The 17364-nt window shown below is 37.0% G+C and overlaps 1 protein-coding gene across 1 annotated transcript; it reads left to right on the forward strand.

Moving 5' to 3' along the window:
- The first annotated feature begins 6 nt into the window (after positions 1 to 6).
- Positions 7 to 12928, forward strand: MAGT1 (magnesium transporter 1). Its single transcript, XM_026848703.1, has 10 exons — positions 7 to 354; positions 1022 to 1191; positions 2427 to 2544; positions 3855 to 3995; positions 4421 to 4561; positions 4902 to 4991; positions 7581 to 7644; positions 9665 to 9739; positions 10160 to 10250; positions 11416 to 12928. The coding sequence occupies exons 2-10, from the start codon at positions 1022 to 1024 to the stop codon at positions 11429 to 11431; spliced, it is 906 nt and encodes a 301-aa protein (XP_026704504.1). The 5' UTR covers positions 7 to 354; the 3' UTR covers positions 11432 to 12928.
- Positions 12929 to 17364: the final 4436 nt, after the last annotated feature.

Raw genomic sequence — 17364 nt, forward strand, 5'->3', positions numbered from 1 at the left:
AGGCAGCGCCCTGGGCGGCTTGGGCACACCCTGGGTCGCCCGCAGGTCTCCACAGCCTGAGGCCTGGCCCTTCTCGGCGGCACTGGCCAAGCTCTGAGGGGGAGCCCGCGGGTGCGCCTGGGGGCCCAGAGGGGCGCTTGTCTTTTCAGAATTAAACAATTCTAATTTTTCGTTTATTTTCGAGCGTGTTTAATTCCAAGTTCTTCTGTTCTTGTAAAAAGCACTTGTAAGAGTGTTGTTTCCCTACAGTACAGGATTTGGAGGGGGAGAGCGGGCGGTCTGACTGGCTTTGGTTGTAATCACGATGGTGTCATAGCCACACGGTTGCCTCCTAGGGTTTGAAAAGATCCCTCCGTACATACTTGTGTCAGTTGCAAGTCGAAGAAGAATCGTTTATTGTTTACCCTAAAGTATTTATCTGAAGAAGGATGTTCATGAGGAGTAGAGAAGTAGTTTATAAGTGTAACATTTTGGGGTTTGTCACTTATCTAATACTTCCTTGTATAATGTTATAGAATTGATTGGCTCATTTTTAAAAAAGAGCTTAGTTTTGAGCACTCCTGAGTTCTCCAGATATGTACTGAATCAAGTTTTTATTTGATGTTGAGCTCACTTCCATAGTGCTTCTGTCTCTAGTGTTGATTCTACTTCCACCAGGTTTTGAAATCTAACACTTACTATCGAATAAACACTGTGGAGAGATTTGGGGCAGTTTGTGTATCTGAAAGAAATGCTACAATTAGCAATGTGAGAAAGTACTAGTGAGCTGACAGTCTTTGCCAGCATATGTAATACTAAGTACTTAAAGCATGTGTATTAAAAATAAATTAAAAATATTAGCATGACTTTCAAAAGGATATGTGAACACCTTCAAGAATCTTAATGAAGGACCACACCACGTGGCCGATGTTCTTATGAGTTGCAGCTGTTTGTTCTGTCAGTTCTGAAAACCTTCAAGATTGTACTGTAAGACTAGAAAAAACAACCAAAATATCAAGTGTTTCTATGACTTTATTTTCAGATGGTGTTATCAGAAAAAGTGAACCAGTTAATGGAGTGGGCTAGTAAAAGATCTGTTATTCGAATGAATGGTGACAAATTTCGACGCCTTGTGAAGGCACCACCCAGAAATTACTCGGTGATTGTGATGTTCACTGCTCTTCAGCCTCACAGACAGTGTGTTGTGTGCAAGTATGGGCTCAATTTAGTCCTAAATTAGAACTTAAAAGTCATCGTATGCTTTGTAGGATATTAAATTTAAGAATAGGATAAAACTTTCACGTATGTGGGAGGAATATACTAGGCACACTCTAGTAGGATTATCTTTGAAGTTAAATGTGTGGGAAATACATATGTGAGAAAACAACATAGTCCTTAATTATGTATCTCCCTCCTAAAATAATCTCTGCTTTGCAGAAACAACGTTCACACTGATAGGCTTCTGGAGAAAGAGGGTGAAAACTCAACTTTCCTGGCAAGACCTGCTGGAAAATGTTTGAAGAATTACTGCTGACCATGCAGTCTAAAATTTGCTGTTAATGAATATGTTGATTGGCACGTATTTACAATTATAATAGGCTGGATCCTTAACCATATTACGACTTTCATGTATTAATCTGCAGGTGGCAGAGGTCTGTAAAGATGATTTTTATACCTAGATAGTTGAAGTTAACTGGTTTCCCATCCATCCACTGACATGGAAAAGAGGGCACACCAGTTTTGGTGCTATGTGGACTAGCAAACCATGAGCTTCTGTCTTCCATTTCAAATTTCAGTTAGAAATTACAATTGCTTGTGTTCATGGACTCAACAAAACTTGCCCTTGCATTTAAAAAACCAGTGGTGCTAAATGCTTCACTTATAGTTAGATGAGTGTCTGGCCTTAAACTTTTTTTCTTTTAACAGTAGAAAATTAATGTAAGGGTGTGTGGGATACATCCATTAACGGGGTGGGTGGCTACAACTCCCTCAGCTGTTGTCCTGGTTCAGCCAGGACAGAGTAAAGTTTTCCCCATCAGAGAGAGAGGGGGAAGGGATCTCCAGCCGGGTTATTCATACCATGCTGACATCAGGTCCGTGGGCAGAACCTTTTCCTTGCTCCTTGGTGGGTTTGGGAGGGAATTTTGCTTTCCGTAGACCAGCTAGCGGTATTTCTCTGTATATCGTTTGCCTTGTTCACTGTTATTGCTGTTTATTGTTGTGACCATTGGTACTGTTGTTATTCAGATTGTTCTATCACTCTGTTGTATTAAATTTCTTGTTATTTTAGCCGGGGTCTGTGTCTTAACTTCCAGCCTGACCGGCACGGGTGGGGGAGGGGCAACGGCCACGTGGTCCCTGATCCCGGCAACGATTAAAACTTGCACACTGTTTTATGACATGTTTCTGGACAAACATGATACAGCATCTCACTTTGTGTTTTACAGGCAAGCTGATGAGGAATACCAGATTCTGGCAAATTCCTGGCGATATTCCAGTGCATTTACCAATAAGATTTTTTTTGCTATGGTAGATTTTGATGAAGGCTCAGATGTATTTCAGATGGTAATGTCTTTTTTTTTTTTGTTTTTTCTCTTCTAACATTATCTTTAATTCATGTTTTGGAGACTGAGGGTAAGAAGGTAAAGATGTGCACAAAATTTAGTGTTACAATCATTAAAGAAATAATTGAGCCAGTTAAAAGCTGCCACTCTTAGAAGAAATGAGCAGAGGGCAGTAGCATGTTGGCAATAATATTAACAGAACTGACAAATTTGGAATAGGCACAAGAGCAGTTTTCCTTCTGTTTTTTCTGAGTTTGTCTCCTATAATAACTTACAGTGTAATTATTAATAAAATTCTTCAATGATACATGAAGAGGCAAGATAGAAAGCACTGATGTCATTGGGAGCAGCTACTGCGATTTTTAGATTACTGAGAATGACAGTTTAGGCTTTCAGTATGGGTTAACTTCTTTTCAAGTACCCAGTTGTTTTGCTTTTCTATTAACATTATGTAACCATTTTTTTTTTATATGTATGAGAACATTCCATGTACATATGTTTGGAATTGTAGATCCCATTAATAGTTCATGATAGTTTTGCAAGACAATTTTTGTTTTTTGGTAAGAGATACTCATCTCTATTTAAAAGCTACACAATTTAGGTAATGATATTTTATTAAATGGAGAAATGGAGTGGACAAATGGAAAGGGATGTCTTTTATTACTCTTGTTAAATTTTCCCATACTGTTACATCAAAAATCTGTCAACATACCGCCTTTAAAAATTATTGTATATATTCCTATTTTGCAGATTTCTTTCCCAAAAGAATTATGTAGAGAAGAAACAGATTGGGAAAAACAGGAAAAGCTTTAACTCCATTTTGGAAACAACTACTTTTATTTAGCTATTATTATTATAATAATCCTTTTAGCTGGTCTAAATCTTTTGAATCGCTAGCTATAGATCTGAGTGCTAAGAAAGAAATGTCAATCACTTTAGAAAGCATGCTCAATTGTGTTAAAAAGAAAAAAAAAAGCAGCCTACTCCTAAGTAACAGTTTTTTCTAAGACATCCAGAACAACTAGTGACAGAGCTAAAAAAATTGTGTTCCTCAATACTAAAAGGAGAAATTAGCATGGAACACAAGTGGGAAATTGCAGGAGTATATAGATTACTTTTGTGGAATACAGAAATACAAGCTAGTCTGTGGTGTTTTTACTCTTTTTTTAAGTCATTGTCAATGAAATCTATTGAATAGCTACTTTTCCTGATTGATTTAGTGACAGTGTTGCAAGAAACAAATGGAATAGGTTTATGTTACTAAATAGACCTTTCATAGTGCTGTATCTTCTATGAATTTTCTAAATACAGCTAAACATGAATTCTGCTCCAACCTTCATTAACTTTCCTGCTAAAGGGAAGCCTAAACGGGGTGACACTTATGAACTTCAGGTGCGTGGCTTTGCAGCTGAACAGCTTGCTCGTTGGGTGGCTGACAGAACTGATGTCAATGTAAGTATATACAGACTTCCCCATCACCACCTCTACAGCACTCCCCTACTGTGTAATTCCAGCTATGAAATATGTCTGTGTTCTGTGGCTAACGATCTGCTCTTTTCTACAGAATCTAGTTGGGGCACATCTTTATGTTTTCATACATTCTGTGTTCTAATATTTTGTCTAATTCTGTATTTGATAGTAAAACTCATCTTCCTTCTCCCTCTTGTGTTCTTATGGAGGGAGAACAGTTTTTAAATTACTAGGTGGAATGAAGGTGTATAAAACTGAGGCATTACTTACTTCCCAAGTCAGATTTATTATATGTGTATGTGTTGATATTTTTTTCCACTCTAATATATTGTGAGTTTTGTTAGCAGGAATGTGGGTATAAGGTATAATCCCAGTGAGGGAAAATAATGTAAATATCCTCTGTTTAGATTCGTGTGATAAGGCCACCAAACTATGCTGGACCGTTGATGTTAGGACTGCTGCTGGCTGTCATCGGAGGCCTTGTATATTTGCGTGGAAGCAATCTGGACTTTCTGTATAACAAAACTGGCTGGGCATTTGCTGCTTTAGTGAGTAATTGTCTCTCTTGTCTTGTCTGTTTTCATAAGTTTTGTAGCAATTCCGGTTTTTAAAAGCTTTTGTATTTTAAGATGCTTAAACTTGGTAGAGGAAAATAAGGGGCATTTAGTTTTACACTTTGGTAGTCTGATAATATTATTTGATCTCGATCTTTTAAGCTCAGTTAATGCTTGATTAGATGCCTTTTATAGAAATAAATGTAACACAATGCCTAGCCTAAGACTGTATTCCAAACCAGTATTCCATTTTGGAATGAAATAAAGAGATTGGGTAAAACCAAAATTAAAGAAAAAAACCTTATTAAATAGTGTTTCTTCCTTCCTTTTTCAGTGTTTTGTGTTAGCAATGACATCAGGCCAGATGTGGAACCACATTAGAGGTCCACCCTATGCTCACAAGAATCCCCATACAGGACAAGTGGTAAGTTATTTTCTTTGCTTTCTTCATTTCTGTTGTGTTTCTACAGAATAAGGCTGATAATAAGAGGCAAGTCAGAGTGCAAACTCTGTTCTTGGCAGCTGCTTTGTAAGTCAGTGAGGTTAACCTTTTCTGCAGTGAGCATGGCAGATTAGAGAGCTCTTGATTAGTTCAGAGAGGATCTGTCTTCTCTTAAAATATGCCTGTAAAATAAGGGAGTTGTTTCATTTGAAGCAGGAGTGTTAGAGGTCCAGTCAAGATTTAGATTTTCTTCCAATTGGCTTTATCCTTTCCTTGGCTCAAATAAAGAAGAAACTCTGTTTGCAAACTTGTGCTTTACTACTAAGAAATCACAAAATACTGATCTTAATCCAAAGTGAAGTGCTGCTTTGTGTAATTGCTGTGTCATAACTTCAACCATTACTTAGAATTTTCTTTTTTGATAGGAAGGTCATTCTGGCAGTCTTTTGTTCAATTATTCATTAATTCTGTAAGAGTGGTAGTATTAGTTCTGTGATATTCTAAGAGTAAGGACAGACGTTGCTTAGGGGCTTTTTAGGTGTATTGCTTTCTGTGCTCAGTAATAAGCTTTTAAGATATAGAATAAAAAATGAAACTCTTAATTGAGGCAATCCCAAGCACAGATAGAGACTGCATGAGGAGTGGATTGAGAGCAGCCCTGCGGAGAAGGACTTGGGGGAACTGATGGATGGAAAACTGACTGTGAGCCAGCAATGTGTGCTCACAGCCCAGAAAGCCAACCGTGTCCTGGGCTGCATCCAGAGAAATGTGGCCAGCAGGGCGAGGGAGGGGATTCTTTCAACCCAAACCATTCTATGATCAGATGAGAAATATTAAGATTAATTTATTGTCTAGCAGCATGCTCAGTTTCTTGTTAGAAACTGCTCAAAGTGCAGTAAAGTATTAGACAGCAGTCAGATGGATGGTACTTTGTTGGAAATGGGATATACTGGTTCCAAAGTGTTACCTGGGAGTTTTTTTGTGTGAGGATAAAGAGGATATCATATAGGGTAACCAAAACTATTTGTTAACAAGTTACTTGGATGGAGGGGGTTCCCTCTTGCTTCGCAACCTAAGGTAAACATTTCTGTCATCTTTCTTGCTGGTATCCTTCCTGTTTTTCCCCATCTCCCCAGAATGTAAAAGTAAACATATTGATACGTTTTGAAGGAAGCATAATGACAGTTCTTTTTTTGCTTAGATTCTGAAGGTAGATTATTGTAAATTACCGGATCTCTTCTATTTCTCTGACTTCCTATGCCTCTTTTAACTATTCTTATTTGTTTTCATGTTTTCTTTTCAGCATTTATTTACCTGTGACATTTGCTTTCCTTCTTGTACATATATTGTATCTCTAGTGATGAAGAGACATGATAGTTATAAATAGCTAACAGCAAAATAAAGGTGTTTATGCTTAGTCTTACATGCTAAGCAATCATTGCTGAGCCTGGCAATTTCATGTTTAACGTGGTCTTTTTAGCTCATATAGTCATCTAATGACTTCCATATAAAAACATCTTTCTTCACGATTCTTGAGGTAAATTAATGTCTAGTGACCTTAGACTTAGGAAATACCATTCTGGGAAAAATCAGTTTTAACATCACCTGAAATATACTGCTCTGTACGTGATACAGATTGGGATACACTGTGGAAGCAGCCAATATGTATGGAGAGCATTGCATCTCTTCACATATTGGCTTTTCTCATGTATTTTACTCAGAAGGGAATTAATTTGGTAGAATGACCTTTCATGCCTGGTTAGGTGGGTCAGGCCCTCTGTATTCTTCCATAAAAAGTGGATCTGCTTATCCAACAACCTTTTTTTTTTCTACTTGGATATGATATCACAACCATAGTGATGTATAGCTTCCCATAAGGGAGTAAAAATGGCATTCTTTCACAAATTCCAAATCTTCTGTTAACCCAGTTGGTTAGTAAACTATTAATGTAAATAAAGCTGGGCCAATTTACTGAGTGGAAGTTCTCATATTTTAAATATTTCCTTGAAAATGCTTCCTTTTGTTTCTTCTGTTTGCATCATTCCTAAGCCTTTTTGAGATTGAAGTATAAAGCTTCAGGGGTAGTGGTAGTGATGTTCTATTTCCTGGTGTGCCATAGGAAAGATTTCACATGCTTGGTTCTGGAGGCAAATGAGTAGGGTTCACATGCAGAATGAAGAGACTGTCCCTAAACCGAGGAGCAGTGTACGTAACCTAAGAATCTAAGTCAGGGAATGGATCAGACTTGGATCGCAGTGAGCGCAGAAGGGCATAATTATGGTATTTTGCCCTGCTGAGCAGGGGATCTGGACCATGAAGGTTGTAGCAGCACTTGCACTTATTATAATCTGAATAGTACTTTGAGCTGATTGCACATGTTAGTAGAAGAAGGATTTTTGATGCTGACACAGCTCTCGCCAAAAATCAGTGGTCAACAGACAAAATTTGTGCTACAACTTCTGTCTCCTGAAAGAGAATGCAAAATCCAGTTCCAAGTTCTATAGCTGTTGTTAATCATGTCAAAGTTGACTTCAGTCTTTTCTAAATTCAATTACTCTTTGTCTTTTACAGAACTATATCCATGGAAGCAGCCAAGCCCAATTTGTGGCAGAAACACACATTGTTCTTCTGTTTAGTATCCTTCCTACTGAGAAGCATGTGGTTGGTGACGATTTTTCTGTTAGCTTATGCTGCTGCCTTTTCTATGGGAGTACTTTGTCAAGGCTTGTAACTGTCACCTAATACTGATGCGGAAGCTTGTAGAGCCTTTCTGTGTTGACAGTTACATTTTTCCTATGCCAGTGATCTTTAAATCAAATAGAAAAATGTTTACTGCTTTCTTGCGTCTTTCTTCCTTGCTTAATGACTGAACTGAGTACAGTGTTAAAGATGTGGATCTTTATAGAATTGTAAGATTCTTCAGGATAGCCCCTGTTCCTCTGTGCATGTCTCTTCAATCTCACTTACTTAGTTCTTGCTTTGGTGTTGAATTGTTTCCTCTGTTACCAATCTTTGTTCTTTTATTTCTTTGCTTACCTTCTTTATTTTTAATCTTAGCACTTGTTCATGCTAATGATTCAGGATTTTTCCATGCCAGTATTATGCCATCAAGAAAGGCAAGAGCTTTTTTTTTTTTTTTTTTTTTTTTTACAAATAAGAGCTTTCTTATTTGTATAAAAATGCTTCTTTGGAGTCCTAAGAATACTCTAAAATTCAATGTTCTTCAGTTCCCACATGTATGTTTTTGATCCATCATCTGTAAATTCAGTCATGTCTGACTCAAGCTTTTCTTCCTTGTCTCATCACCAGTGCCAGCCTGTGCATTTTATCTTTTATTCAGAATTTTTAATTTCATTTAATGTTGTGGGTTTTTTTCTTGCAGTTTCACCATCCCAGATTGTTTATGTTTTTTAGTACACAAGCATACAGAATAGCAGACTTACTACAGGCACATAATTTCAAAACTTCAAGTACCTGTCTTTTTCACTGCTTGGCAATGATTAACAAGCCTCTTCTGTTGCAACATCTGTTCTTTAACAGAGTGACTTCTGCTAATGGATCCCATTTCCTTCTTGTTTTATCTATTCAAAGTCCTAATTTCAGCAAGTGATTATTTTTTGTAATAAAATAGTATAAAGCAAGCAATTGATGTTTAAATAGGCAAGTGTTGAAAGAAATTTACTCTCTTCCTGTGTATTCATTACCAAAGATTTTTTTTTTAACAAATTTATGTCATTTGGAAGGAAACTTCTGATCTCTTTCTAATTATTACAGGCCATCTGATGCACTCAGTCAAATTAAACCTAGAACCTTTTTGCTGATGTTTATTTGTGTTATTGCTATCTATCACATTATGGACTCAATCTAGCAGTCACTGGAGACATTTAAAATGGTAGAAGTTGGCAAGATTCCTTTAGGTTAAATCAGTTTTCTCTTGTGATGAAGTAGATTGAATCTGAAATGGAAAAATTTCTTAATGGTCCCATTACAATTAATTATAAGTATTGCTCGTTTCAGGGGGAGGATTGGGACTGAACATCTATAGTGAAATGGGATGAAATCTCAGGGAATTCTGTCTTTGTTATGCTGGATCCACTATTTTCCTTTGCTAGGATTCATTGCAAATGTCAGGCCTTTCAAGTTGTCTGTGCTTCCTTAATTTTAGAAGCTTTAATTTTTTTTAATTGAAGAATTAGAAAAGTCTAAAATATTGCTACTCAGAAGATATCCTGTTAGATTAAATATTGCATGCATTTTATTCATTCCATTAGCTAAGTAAAATGCAGAAGTTGAATTTCTTTTGGGATTTTCCAGTGGAGTAGAGCAGTAGTAGGAATGGACTGACCTCTCTGGGAAGGAATGCTGTTTCATTAGAAGCTGAGATAAATGCATGGTTTTAATTTTGTGTTGAGACCTACTGTACCTTCCAATTTATATTTTAAACTTTATGTATTTTTATCTTAGAAGTTGATGTTATGAATGCCTTTCAGTTGCTTTTTTTTTTTTCTCCCCCATAGTTGCTGGTTTGCCTGGGAGGTCTAGTTTTTCCAGTGAGTTTTAATTCCTCTGTGGGATCTGAATTTGCAAGATTAGGAACAAGAGTATATTGTATTGAGTCTGTATTTTGTTGATTTAGCCTTAAGCAGCATTCGTAGATGGTGGCGTTACTTTAGGAATGGTACTCCTCCATGAAGCTGCTACTTCTGACATGGATGTGGGGAAAAGAAAAAGTAAGTACCAATACTTTTCTCTCTAAGAGAAGCCATATTCAGTAAAGATTTTTTGATACACTATTTAATAGAAATGCTTTTGTGCTGTGTTTATTTGTATACTTCCCACCTATAAGCAGAAGTGAATTGTTTGGTTTTCTGGCAGCATTTGGAGTTGCTTAGCAAACTGCAAGATAAACTCAAATCCCTTTTGGTAGATGGTGTGATAAAAAGATGCTTTGCAGCATCTTGCTAGTACGGGAGAGAAGGGACTTGCTTTCTCTTAAAGCAGTGGTATAAAATTGATTTACAGTAGGAATTTGAAAGAAAATTGATATTAATTTAGTTGTTCTTAATGTCTCCAATAGAAGCCTCTTGTGACCAAATCTGTAAATATTAGAGTGCTTTTGAAAATCCCAGTTTATTCTGCATCTCTTGCAGTTATGTGTATTGCTGGTATTGGCTTGGTGGTGTTGTTCTTCAGCTGGTTGCTCTCTGTCTTCAGATCCAAATACCATGGCTACCCATACAGGTACGTCTTGTTTGCTTCTTCAGTCACTGTTTTCCTGTGCATTACATTACAACTTCACCACCATAGACTTTTTTGAAGGAAGTGGATAAACACAAATGAGGATTTAAAGATTGAGCATGATAGTAGAAGTTGTGGTGTGGTGTTTTTGTTTTGTTTTGTTTTTTTTTTCATTTGGACTGTATGCTTATGAATGAATCTGTTCTGCTTGCTGACTGGTATTCCTTGTCTGGTAATATTAATATAAACCAGAATGGAGAAATAGGCAAAGGCTTATTTTCTGAAATCTAATTTGGTGGGAAATACACTTCTGAAAGGGTGACAATATTGGTTGATACAGAAATAAGTATTTTGTGGATATCACAATTTATCAGTCTGGGGAAAGGAAAGATTGTGGTACTCTCCTTTTCATGCCATTACTTATTAAAAATTATTTCTGTTTTCATAGTGCTATCTCAGCCAACTTATACTGAAAGCAAGTGTCTTTTTTTCTACTTTTCTTCCATATTTGTATGTCTTGATTATTAATTCTTATTTGTGAGAGCAAGGAGGGTGGCTGATGCTTTAAAGCTGTATGCCTCTTGGGATTGCTTCTGTAAAGAGTCTAACACTATTAATTGACTGCTTTGTGTGTGTGTGTATATATATATATGATAGGCATACATACCTTGTGTGGCTTTACTAGATTTTATGCATTTTGAGGGAATAAATACATGTTGAGGGTCCAGGTTTCTAACCATCTTAGCTTCCCTGAGTTTAATTTGCCTGGAAGGTTAATACCATGGGCAAATATTATCCCCTTTCTATAAGAAATAATTTCTTAGTTAAAAATATCTAAATAGTAAAACTCGTTATTTCTTAAAGACTTTTCTCAAGACCATGATGGAGCTGAATTTATTCCCCATTTAACTGGTCAGCTTTTATTCTGGTCTGTGTAATGGTTTTACGTACTTTTGCTAACTTTGTTGTAGGCAAGATGTGTTGGTCTTTGCTTTTAAGTTACTAGAAGACTTGCTTTTAAGCAACTTCTCTACAGCTGCTTATGTTGTAGTTACATCAGGCCCAGTTTCTCATTATGATTTTCTCAGCACATACAAAAGCTAAGTAGAATGTTGCACACCTTTTGTTTCTTATAAAATTAATAAGAATGTTTGTTTTGTTCCTGCAGTTTCCTAATGAGTTAAAGGATTCCAGAACCTGTAACATCAGAAGAGTGGTGACTCCAAAATTATATGTAATGGAATGGAAGAGCTAAATATGTATGGTTCGTGCTACCTCTCTTTACACTGAATGAGATAGTTAAACACTGAACCAAAGACAACGTGTAGTGCCTTAAATATAAGAAGCAATTTTCTCTGAAGTACCCAGAGTATTAAGATGCAATCTCTTTTTCATAAGCTTTACATCTTAAACAACTCTACTTCTAGTGAAATTCAGAACTTGATGCTTGCATAGACTAACTAGAAACAGTACTTCAAATGCAATTGGATAATGTTTTCCATGTTTCCTTTTCCCTTAAATATTTGTCACTTTATTTCCTGTTTGCGCATAGCAGGTGACAATAGCTTCTCTGTTATGTCTTTTCATGGTTGAGGAAAACATCTTTATGTACCTAGAAATCTTTTCCATTAATCTGTGCATAACCCTTGGAGTGTACTCCAAATTCCAGTTTGGAATGTGCATATCCTAGAACTGTATCTCATTTTTGAGAAGAGTACTTAAACTGATGGATGATGTAAGAGGTTGTTTCACAGATGAAAGGAGAATTTTCAGTAGGTAGAACTGAGTTAATTCAATTATTCATTAAAAACTTTCTTTGCCAAATGCTGAAACTGCCACAGTTGTAAGCATTGGCTCAGAGCCAGAAAAAATACTCTTAAACTGACCAATGCTCACACTCTTAAAAATACAAACCAAAATTACAAAGGTAACTAGCTATCTGCAGCATGAATTAAAAGTTGGTAACTGGCTGACTGGCTTTCAAGTTACTGCTCAGAGCCCTGACAAACCAAGAAGTATCAGATTTTTGGTCACTGGAAGTTCTTGCATTCTCCATTGATTTTCTTCCAAGTTTTTTATCCTTGGGGGAGGATATGGGAATGGGCAGAGATACCTAATCCCAGGATAAATATTGTTACCCCAGGAAAGATTTCTTAGCCTTACAGTTGAATGCATGTGCTTTTTGCTCTCTCCTTTTGTTCTCTCCTGTCAAAAATACTTTGCCTTAAGGATTCTTGAGTGGAAGACATTGTGCCTCAGCCCAAACTGTTGTGTAGTTCAACACTTTTACTACAGGAAATCTTTTTCAGCCTGAATCAGTAATACTTCCTTCTGTAGACTGTGGTGGCCTTGGAGGTTACTAGTCAGAGGAAAATAGGATGAGACTTTTGTCTTCTGCTTCTGCCTCTCCCCTGTCTCAGGGGGTTACAGAATTTGGACGCTTTAGATTGAATCTTGGAAAGGACTGTGTCATTCAAAGTAGAATGTTATTCTTATGCAATTTTGCTAAATTAACACACATCTCAAGTGCCTTAACTTCACTAATTTAGTTGTTTGACGTTTCAACTTGTTGAGCTGCATTTTTCTATGCCATACAGAATGTCAAGCCTTGGTGGAATGGATAAATTGTGTGCCTGACTGGATTTTGGACAAGTTTCAATAAAATTTTTTAGTCTAATCCATGGTCATGTGTCTTTTGAACTTTAACATAAAACAGATAAAACCCTCTTCTTCCACTATTGCTTCAATATGTTAATAAAAATGTCTGTATACAGTAAATAGCCAGAGTATGGCTGAGTAGACTGGATTAATAGCATGTATGTGTTTATGCAGGAAATTACAGACCAAAATGTCAACACTAGAGATCTTACCATGTAGCCAACTAATACCATAAAAATTGCATTGTTTTTACTTGTCTTTGACACCTGTTCTGAGGTGAAAGTCTTGGCTTACTGGAGTCCTAGGCAGATCAACTAGCGGTGTTTTTTTCAGGAGGAATCTAGTTAACACTGTAGTTTTGCCTGGAACGATTCTGGACTGCTGTACCTGTCGCTGATTTTCCTGTGCTGTTGTACAGTGCTTCCAGTAAACTTTTAGGTTGGTTGTGCTGTAGTCGTTAGCAGTGTAGGTGAACGTGGTTTACAATCTTACTCTAAAGAAGTAATTTTGTTTCTTAAACTGTCAGACTTGTTTCTAATTTTTCTGACATGGTGCATATTTTTTTCTATCTCTCTAAAAAGGATCTAATTCTGTATTGACCAACTTTACACAGTTGCACACCATGCTGGTGGATGATGGAGGCATGTTGGCCTTTCACTTAAGGTGGTGTAGATGTTGAGAGTTTTGGATTTTCCTCCTTTTCCATGCTGATATAGGAAGTGAAAATAATGCTTACTTTTTCTAACAGTTTTTCTGCCTAAAGGCTGAAACTGAAGTGCATGGAGGAGGAAACAGGTGTGATAGTGGAGCAAAAGAAGATTGAGTGCTTGCAAGGACCTGTAGCAGATTGAGAGATGATGGCTAGAAAGATTTCACTTGTCTTTTGACATGTTAATCTCACTTAACTAGTTAATATAATACAGTTCTGGACCAATAGAACAAAGGTGGAAGAGGCAATGCATTTGAGAACCGGTGTGTTCAAGAAAGCGAGTCATTGAACGGCTCGAGAGTACCCTAAAAGCTCACCTTTAGAGAACACTATAATAAAGGGAGGAAATGGTATATTCTATAGCTGAAAGTGGACTGTGTGGTTTTGTTAATGTGGCTGGTCTCAAAGATTGCTGCTTTTCCCCTTTTGAGAAGGGGCTGTGGTGTATTTAAAAAATATTTTGGAATAATAACTAGAAATAATTCGGGGAGCTCTTTGAGCTAAGCCCAAGGCAAGATAGTAAATCTAATTGGATTAATCTAGGTAATGCTTTGTGTTGTCTCCAATTTATTGGAAGCTCCTATCTTCAAACTGTCCTGGTGTTCAGCACAGAACATGCTTCTTAATGATGGTGTGTAGTAGTCATTCCTGCAGTTTAGCCTTGAACAGAGATGCTTTATCAATACAGGCTCTTCAGGGCCAGAACTGCTTAGTCCTCCAACAAGATGGAAAATGTGTGCAGCTCTGCATCTGCTGTATATGGCCTGGTGCTCGTGCAAATAACCTCAGTCCCATCTGTGTGGCAGAGTGCACATACACAATCATGTGATTAAGATACCCTCCTGTCTGAATGCGTAAGAACAAGTTACACCTTTGGCTGGCCATGGGATAGCCATCAGTGTCTGGGGAATATGATGATATGATGGCTGCCCAGAGGCTTTAGGAGAAAAATGTAGATGCTTTTACGGTTACAGCCTTTACACATACCGCTAAATACAGCAAGGCTTATTCTGACCTGTGTTCAAGAAGTATAAAAGTAAGTGTAACAGTGACTTTTTTTTTATACTCCTAGTCTATATTTCTGACAAATCAAAGTAGAAATTTTAGAAGTATTGAAGAAAGTCAATTGCTTAATTTTTTAAACATTAGGAACATCAGAAGAAAATCGGATGCCTGAATTGCTTAAGATTGTTTGGATATGCTGCCCATGACATCAGATTATGCTATATCATGGCATCTTGTAGCCAGACTTTGTCAGGAGATCATAATGGTCTGTAGTGTTCCTTTATGGTTTATTAGCAATGGTTTCTGATAGCATGTTCTAAAAATTAACCAATCTATAATAAAATCATTTATGCTGAAATCAAGTATTCTAAGAAGTTAAAATTTTAAAATGTTCTTGATCTGCTATGAGAAATTAATTCTCACAAAGGATTTGGAAAAGTATTGGCACTTTGTTGGACCATGATGTTTCCTGCTTTCTCATGATGAAAAGAATTATCAAACACAAACCACTATTCAATTTATGCCACACCATCACTTTGAACTTTATTAAGGGGAATAGAATAACAGCAAAACAAAGAACAAACCCAGGCTCTTGAGTAAGCAGTCATCTGTTTTCAGTTTTTATCATGCTTTTTGTCTGATGAATAGAGGAGTTTCGTTGCACATAATCTATTGCATTTAAAAGCTCAGATCTTGACCACTCCTTTGAAGTGAATTTAGGCATAGTGTTTTATTGTTCTGGATTAATTCTGTTACTTTTCTCACAGACAATAATCTGAAAAAGATATATATGTAGTTAGTATTTCTAGGTCAGGAGCACATTAAGTTATTAAAATATTCTCTTGTCAATTGATAACTATACATGTCTTAGCCATTTTTCTTAAGTAGGCTAATATCTACTTAAGAAAACTAATTACTATCATTATGGAAAAAAAAAATAATCAGTGTGATGAGACTGTATAGTGGCCCTTGGTTTGTCCTGCAAACTAAGCTCTGAATCCTCATTCTTCCAGGTATATTGGAACAGCCAGCAGTCTTATTAGTAGAGCACTGGGGGAAGGGGTCCTGTGTGCTAGGGAAACTTAACTTGTAGGTATGTTAGATGTGCAAAATGTTTCTTTACACATGCATGTAATAGCTGTCCATGTGCAGATTTCAGTGTGCTTCTACAATCTGTTTTTCACAACCTCCTGACAGTGTCAGATTTTGTCTTCTGGAGTAATTGTTGGAAGACGGAAACATTTCCATTCTTAATCTTGACCTTTTCTCACAACAGGGTTTCTTTTCCACATGCAACTTAACATGTAAAGTTATGAATCGGAAGCAACTAAATTTGGTTTGGTTTTTTTAAACTTCTTTAAAATACCTTCTTCCGTATTCCAAAGAAATAGTGAAAGAAAAAGTATAGAGTAATAGCAATAAATATATTCATGTAGTTATTCTGAATTGGTAGGGTATTAGTACATAAAGCAGACTAAATCCCTTGGAAAGGAAAAGATATGTTTTGTGTTCTTATTTTATCACACAATTGGAATATTAATGCAGAGCTAAGAATAGATAAAGCTTCCAGTTTAATGCATATGACAAAAAAATAGAATGTCTTTTTACAATCTTTTTACAAAATTTGATGCAGTCAACACTGATTTATTTTTTTCCTTCTAAAACTTAGCTAGAAGACAGGTGATGCTTTGGTCTTTTAAAACTGTAGCACTGACCATGAAATAGCATTTGTTAACAAAGGTGTTATTAAATCTGCTGTTTGGTATTACTAAAATTCAGCAAATACAGGATGCAGTTCTTGGTTAAAATGTTAAATTTTAAAGCAAATTCTGTTTAGACCAGTTTGCAGAATTTCCCTGGGGTGTGTAAGCTTGTATATGTTAAAGTGCAAAAATGCTATTTATTTTGTTATTATTGCCTTTTCAGATGAAATAGATATTAAGAAGTAGTTAAGATGACAAGGCTTTCAGTTATGATTTTTTTCTTGTATGTTTGACATTGCTTCATTAAACCATTGTGAGTTGGTACTTTTTTAAGCTTCTGCAGAAAAATGTATTAGTTTCCAAAACTGGATGTGAGTAACAGTTGTCACCTGTTTCAGATTGTGTGACTCTGTGGTAGTGGACTTGGTTTTGGTGGTCCATTCTGGTTTGGACATGTGGGGAGATGGCAGTTTATGTGAAAAGCCCAGCCTGTGGAGTTTGGGAGCCTTCTCACAAAAGCAAGTCACTTCTTTAGCTCTGAATAGGCATGGATTCCATTCCTCCTCTTTTCAAATTTTTAACATCTGACAGGAATGTAGAAGCTGCTAGTTCAAGCAGGGAAAATGATCTTGACATACTCATGTGAGGCTGCCAACGAAGCATTTCCTGAACTAAACACTTTTCTGTTTGTTGGTTTGTTTTTTTTTTTTAATGTTCTAGCAAAGCTGGGCTTAAGTGAAGCTCCAGCCATCAGTGTAACTTGGGTGCTGTTCAACAAGCTCAACCTTGATAATTCTCGGTATAGCTTACATAATTCCTGTCTTGCTGTCTCTTACTCAGTACTTGGGCAACTGTCGCTCCTGTGCTCGTGGCCTGGTCTGCTGCGTGTTGAGCGGCTGATCCCCGCACAGGACCGCGGTCGTTCTGGTGCTGCCGTTACAGTTTGGCCGCATCGCAGCGTTGCTCTTCGTGGGGCTGATCCACGGAAGCACCTTAGGGGCGGTTGTGGGACGCAGGGCGCGGCGCGGCGGGTGGCGGTGGC

This window comes from Athene cunicularia, assembly GCF_003259725.1.
Source record: "Athene cunicularia isolate RWA chromosome 4 unlocalized genomic scaffold, athCun1 chr4_part3, whole genome shotgun sequence".
NCBI lineage: Eukaryota > Metazoa > Chordata > Aves > Strigiformes > Strigidae > Athene > Athene cunicularia.

Coding starts and splice junctions, on each gene's coding strand:
- MAGT1 (XM_026848703.1), top strand. CDS start 1,022: ATGGTGTTATCAGAAAAAGTGAACCAGTTAATGGAGTGGGCTAGTAAA. Junction 2,545..3,854: donor GCTCAGATGTATTTCAGATG/GTAATGTCTTTT, acceptor TTCTAAATACAG/CTAAACATGAATTCTGCTCC. Junction 4,562..4,901: donor GCTGGGCATTTGCTGCTTTA/GTGAGTAATTGT, acceptor TTCCTTTTTCAG/TGTTTTGTGTTAGCAATGAC.